The sequence below is a fragment of the Gastrolobium bilobum genome, unplaced genomic scaffold, assembly GCF_033153095.1.
Source record: "Gastrolobium bilobum isolate Gb01-03AN ecotype WA unplaced genomic scaffold, APGP_CSIRO_Gbil_v1 utg966, whole genome shotgun sequence".
NCBI lineage: Eukaryota > Viridiplantae > Streptophyta > Magnoliopsida > Fabales > Fabaceae > Gastrolobium > Gastrolobium bilobum.
The window spans coordinates 20,478-26,918 of NW_026899514.1; the positions used below are offsets into that span (position 1 = coordinate 20,478).

Genomic DNA, 6,441 nt, shown 5'->3' on the forward strand with positions numbered 1-6,441 from the left:
AAAAGGAAAGGATAAGTACATTAGTGTAGAAAGAAAAAAGAAAATATTTTATAACTCAAACCACAAAAATTTTATGCTTTAATTTGTGCATATTTTTCTAGAAATTAAATTGTTTGTATACTTGAGCATTTTCCCGTATCCTTGCCTATTTAATGGGGATTTGGCCTCTCTGGTTCACCAAACCTCAATTCAAAGAATCTCTCCCTAGCTAGCTAGCTAGTTAATTATTTGCGTGGAGTGTGCTTTCGGGGCCTAAAGTCATGCATTTCACTGACAACACTGAGAATCAACATACAGTGAACTTTGCCACCCCGAGAGGGTTTCTTACCAAACTCAAATCAGGAGTCAAAGAAACTTTCTTCCCTGACGATCCCTTTAGGCATTTGAAGAATGAAGAAAAGCCACTGCGCAAAGCCCTTAAAGGGGTTCAGTATTTCCTCCCAATCTTCGAATGGCTCCCCAGTTACACTTTGCGCTTGTTTTACTCTGACTTCCTCGCTGGCCTCACCATGACCAGCTTTGCTGTCCCTCAAAGCATTAGCTTTGCTAAACTCGCTGACCTTCCTCCCATCATTGGCCTCTGTAAGAATTAACGTGCAAATTTTCTTTTGTTTCTTGTTTCTTTTTTTGTCTCATTAATGTTATATATATAGAAGTTAAAAATGAAACATTTACTACGTTAAAGACTGTATTTGGATTAATACGAATAATATTGTTTTACTGTAAACCTCAGATAGCAGTTTTGTGCCACCTTTAGTGTATGCTATTTTTGGGAGCTCAAGGCACATGTCTGTGGGTACGTTAGCTTCATTATCATTGCTTATATATCAAAATATTTCAACCGTGGCAAGACCAGAAGACGACCCTAAGCTCTACCTTCATTTGGTTTTCACAACTACCTTTGTTGCCGGCGCCTTCCAGACTTGTTTGGGAATTCTCAGGTGAGATAAAAGAAAGAGATAGTGAATCATTCTTCTTGAACCATCCTCTCATCATGTTCTTGATCATTAGGATTATTTGTCTTTGCACCAAGAAATTAGTTAACGGGAAATAATTATAGAGATTTCATATAATAGAGATAAAATAGGGGGCTCCACTATTTTTTTTTTGTTCTTTTTAAAGACAGTGAATCCCACTATCTATCTTGTATATGTTGCAACAGCGGACCTATAAATTTTTTTTAATATTTGCACATTTAGAATAAAAAAATAAAGAAAAAAATTTAAAGAAAATTTTAAATATATTAAAATAAAAAAGAATATAAAAAACTTTAATTTAATATAAAAAAAAGTAATCAAGAGCCAATTAAACTGTTGCAATAGAACATTTTGGGTCTACAAAAAAAATTACGGCCCTCAATTTAATCTTTTAGAGAAAAAAAAGTCTATTTTAATCCGTCGGAATTCAAAAATAGACCCAGATAATCAAAATGATGCTCTTAGAAATTCAAAAAGATCTACATTAATCCCTCAAAAGAACTAACATGAGTCTATTTTGAAATTTAAAGGAATCACGAGTCGACTTTTTTTTAAGAGATTAAATTAGATCCTGTAATTTTTGTTGATGACCCAAAATATATTTTATTTTTTTTTTTTCAAAAAAGATTTGTGTGTGCACTTGCAACTTGCAAGTACACAACCGCCATTGCTCTGTTGCATGAGATCAACATGAAATAAATTGATCCCTTAATTAATATAATATAACACAGAAATTTAGCTGGCTAATGTAACTTTTTTTTTTTTCCCAACTTCTTATTTTATGGTGTTGCTTACATGAGAGTGAGTGAAAGCCTTGCAGGTTGGGGATGTTGGTGGATTTCTTGTCACATGCTACCATCACTGGCTTCATTGGAGGGACAGCAATAATTCTCTGCGTCCAACAACTGAAGGGAATTTTCGGCATGCAACATTTTGTGAATAAAATGGACCTCGTAACACTGGTGAAGGGTATATGGACCTATAGAAATGAGGTTCGTTTGGAACAAATTATTGCAATGTGTTTTTTATTATCCAAATCGATCAATCAATTGGTTATTTAAAGGAAAATTATATTAATAATTTTATATTATATTTCTTTATATTTCACTCGTATAAGAGTTAATTTGAGTTTGAAGAGGGAACAATAAACACATCCGTTAATTTCTGTTAAGAAATTCTATATTATTTAAAATATTTATTAATAAAATAGAGCGGTGAGAATCAAATTAGTGATCACTCTAATCCAAAAATTAAAGCATTAGATGTAGTTCACATTATAATTTGAGAGTAAATACCTTTTTTGGTCCTCAGCAAATTTCACGATGCTCACTTTAGTCCCTAGCAAATAAAAAGACCCATTGTGGTCCCTAAGAAATTTAAAATGGACCCATTTAGTTGAAATCGTGGTACTTCACAAATTCAAAAAAGATTCATATTAGTCCCTAAAAGGACTAAAATAGTTCCATTTTGAATTTCTTAGGGACCACGATGGACATTTTTAGTTGTTAGGGACTAAAGCGGGAATCGTGAAATTTGCTGAGGATCAAAAAAGGTATTTACTCATAATTTTATTACATATATTTATGTAATAAAATTATAATATATAAGAATAGTTACCGAAATGATTATGCTTTCATAACTACATCGGGGCCTGTTTGCTGTAAACTTTCTTAATATACATGTAGAAAGTATCATTAGTAGTCATCAAGAAAGAAAAGAAATAGCAAAAAACTTGTTCTATGTTTTGGACATAACGGGGGTGAATTTCTGTGTTTCTTCGTTTACAGATAAGGTGGGAGACCACAGTTCTGGGTGTGATCTTCCTTGTTTTCCTGCAGTTTACTAGATACGTGGTGAGTGCTCTTGTGCATTTAAATTGATTCTCAACTTAATTATTAGACATAAATTGTTGAGATATATAATAAATGAATCCATGGTTAATCATAATACATAAAAAAATAAAAAATAAAAAAAGGTTCAGTTTAAAAGATATAATTTAAAATCATTAATTGGGCTTTCACTTACCTGATATCAGAGCCAAGATGACCATACAATCACAAGTTAGATCCTCCTTACCTCATTTTCTAATGAATTTAAGTCAAAATGGGTTTGTGCCTAAAAGGCTCTTGTATGGAAAAAAATATTAAAAAAATATAATATAAAATCATTAATTCAACGTACTCTTGCTAGTGAGATGATTGTTTTATCCACTTCATTTTCATCGTATATCACGACAATATAATTATGGTACTGATAGTCCCGTTATAGGTAAAAAAATGTAGCAATGTATTTCACAAACCTATATTTCATATTTCACCTCGTTGTCCAGAATTATACTAACGAGTTACCCTTTTCAATATATATAATAATCTTTCAGAGGAATAGGAACCCAAAACTCTTTTGGGTATCAGCTATAGCTCCAATGGCAACTGTAATGGTTGCTGGTGTTTTTACTTACCTCGTCAACGGCCAACGACATGGAATTCAAATTGTGGGTTATAATCTTTTTAAATTACCAAGTTTCTTATGTATTTCTCAATCTTATCATCTTCTTATTTATGAATTATTATAGGTGGGCTACCTAGATAAAGGAATAAATCCTTCGTCCATCCAGTATCTTAACTTTGACAGTAAATATTTACCTGCGATACTGAAAACTGGTCTTTTGACAGGTTTTGTGTCATTGGCGGTGAGAAATTCTAATCTCGTTTATTTTTTTTAAATCATTAATGTTTAATTATGTTATATCTTTTAATTATTATTTTTTAAATATAGGAAGGAATAGCAATTGGAAGAAGCTTTTCTGTGGTTGAAAATACGCCTCATGATGGGAACAATGAGATGATAGCTTTTGGTCTTATGAACTTATGCGGTTCTTTTACTTCATGTTACTTGACTAGTGGTAAGTTTATATTGACACTTATAACCATTCCATTAATTACATATCTGTTATATTCTACATTAAAATAAACCTTTTAAATGAAATTTTCATTTAATGGAATGCTATACTAATTCTTGCTCTATAAATCTATTTTGTAGGACCATTTTCCAAAACAGCTGTGAATTACAGTGCAGGGTGTAAGACAGCTATGTCAAACATAGTACAGGGTTTCCTAATGGCACTCACACTACAGTTTTTGGCACCATTTTTTGGTTACACCCCTCTTGTTGCTCTATCAGCTATTATAGTCTCTTCCATGATGGGGTTGATTAGTTATAGCGAATATATTAATCTCTATAAAGTTGACAAGTTTGATTTTGTTATTTGCATGGTGGCCTTTCTTGGAGTAACCTTTATAGCCCCGGATGTTGGCCTCATGTTGTCAGTAAGTACTAAGTTTTTCCATTTTTTCAACTTTAACTTGTTTTTTGTCTGTTAACCATTGTGCTATAAAGCCCCAAAGGAACCTTAACACAATGGTTAGTGATGTCATCACGAGATCACATATAATAAGGAGGTTATCTCTTGCAGCAGGAGCTTTATAACACAAGGCTGCACCTTTTTAATAGAGTTGAATTTGCTCAATTTTTGTAAAACAATATCTAATTCAGTTATCCTATGTGAATTCAAGGTTGGTCTTAGTGTGCTCAGGGCACTCTTGTATGTGGCTAGGCCTGCGGCATGTAGGCTTGGAAAGTTACCTGACTTGGATTTATATCGAGATGTTGAGCAGTATAATGCTTCAACATTCCCAGGAATTCTGATTGTACAACTTGGTTCTCCCATTTACTTTGCAAATTCTACCTACATCAAAGAAAGGTAAATTTTGGATTCACGTATAGGCCATTTTTGATACATCCGAATTGAACAAACTCAATTTCTAAAATTTTACTTCAGAATTATGAGGTATATTAGAAGTGAACAAGACTCAAATGGATATATCGTTGAGCAGATCATACTCGATTTGTCAGGTAAAAGATAATTGATTATTTTTATATATTCCAGATTCTCTCTAAGATTATTAACATTGTATATGTAATTTTATGGCCTATTATATTCGTACAATGTTATGTTTTTCTTGATTGTATATGCCTACACAGGAGTGACATCCATTGACATCACTGCTATTGAAGGACTGTGGGAAACAAATAAAGTTTTTGAAAAGAATAGAATGAAGGTACAGTATACAGATTTTAATTTAGGCTATAACCCGCTGGTGGATTAATTAATAATATATTTTAGTTTTTGCATATTATATAGATGTCATTAGTAAACCCAAGGAAGGAGGTTTTGGAGAAACTGATAGCATCCAAGTTTGTTGAAAGGATTGGGAAGGACTCATTTTTTCTAACATTGAACGATGCAGTAAAGGCAAGTCAGTACTCACTTGCAATTCGAGAAATAAATGTTGTGTAAAAAGTAGTACGAATAAACTATTTTGAGCTTTTCATCGACTTAGTCCAATGATGTGCCCTAACAGAATAGTTGGCTACTTACTTCTCCCATTCTTCTATAACAGAGCAAGGATTTTCTTTTCTTTTCTTTTCTTTTCTCATAACCTCGTATATTTCCCCGATCAAATAAGTCTCTTAGCGCAGAAATTAATTTATCAGTGAATAAAATTTGCAAGTACTTAATTACTTTTAACTATTAATAACTATACTCAGAGAGAGGATTATGGAGACAGAATTAGCTTGTTTTAAGGGGAAAAAGTTTGAAAAAATTATCAAAAAAATTATTAATAGGATCTTTATATTCATAAAATTAAATAATATAACTTTTTAAGGTGTCCACTTTAAGGATAATTAGCGGACAGGAACAAAATTTCGGTACAACGAAAATAGTTACATCTTTATCAAAAAGGGAAAAAATAGAAATATGAAAAAAAATAACTATAAAGATAAATATAATATAAATATATTATTTTTAAAAAATAATATGGAATGGTCAGTACATATATAATACTGAAAATATTTCCATTAGCGGACATCTTATACATACATTTTTTTTTTTTTTTGAAAACATCTTATACAGACGTTGATCATATTGAATAATATTGTTACGTGGATATGCACTACAACTAATAGTCCGTTTTTGTGGGCCAAAAACAGAACCAAATGGACCAGGTGCCTCATATGGCCCGTGCTTATTGTAGTTAAAAAGAAATCTATATATTGTAATGTATCAAAAAAAATAAAAATAAAAAACTTTGTAATGTAGTATAACAGTAGCTTAACGAAAGTTTTGGTTTCTCCTTATATTTATTTGAAAAAAATGTTTATCCTTTTAAATAACATAATTTATATTTTTTCACTCTCACAAAGAGGTGAGACTCACACCTTTATTTTTTTTTGTCAACTCTCTCTCTCTTTTTTATCTATCTCTTTCTCTCTCTTAAAATAATACAACTTTACATCCTTTGAAATGACACACACATTTTCCTATTTATTTAGAAAAAATATTTTTCCGTGTTACATTAGAATTCAATTTTTATATTATAATTTTTTGATTTGCACACAAAAC

At 31.4% G+C, this 6,441-nt stretch overlaps 1 protein-coding gene across 1 annotated transcript; it reads left to right on the forward strand.

The window, feature by feature from the left end:
- Positions 1-260: 260 nt before the first annotated feature.
- LOC133290821 (probable sulfate transporter 3.5) lies at positions 261-5,334 on the forward strand. Its single transcript, XM_061488943.1, has 12 exons — positions 261-582; positions 734-941; positions 1,798-1,969; positions 2,765-2,830; positions 3,355-3,468; positions 3,550-3,666; positions 3,753-3,879; positions 4,017-4,303; positions 4,550-4,737; positions 4,816-4,889; positions 5,019-5,095; positions 5,179-5,334. The coding sequence occupies exons 1-12, from the start codon at positions 261-263 to the stop codon at positions 5,332-5,334; spliced, it is 1,908 nt and encodes a 635-aa protein (XP_061344927.1).
- Positions 5,335-6,441: the final 1,107 nt, after the last annotated feature.

Coding starts and splice junctions, on each gene's coding strand:
- LOC133290821 (XM_061488943.1), top strand. CDS start 261: ATGCATTTCACTGACAACACTGAGAATCAACATACAGTGAACTTTGCC. Junction 583..733: donor TCCTCCCATCATTGGCCTCT/GTAAGAATTAAC, acceptor TGTAAACCTCAG/ATAGCAGTTTTGTGCCACCT. Junction 5,096..5,178: donor TTGAAAAGAATAGAATGAAG/GTACAGTATACA, acceptor CATATTATATAG/ATGTCATTAGTAAACCCAAG.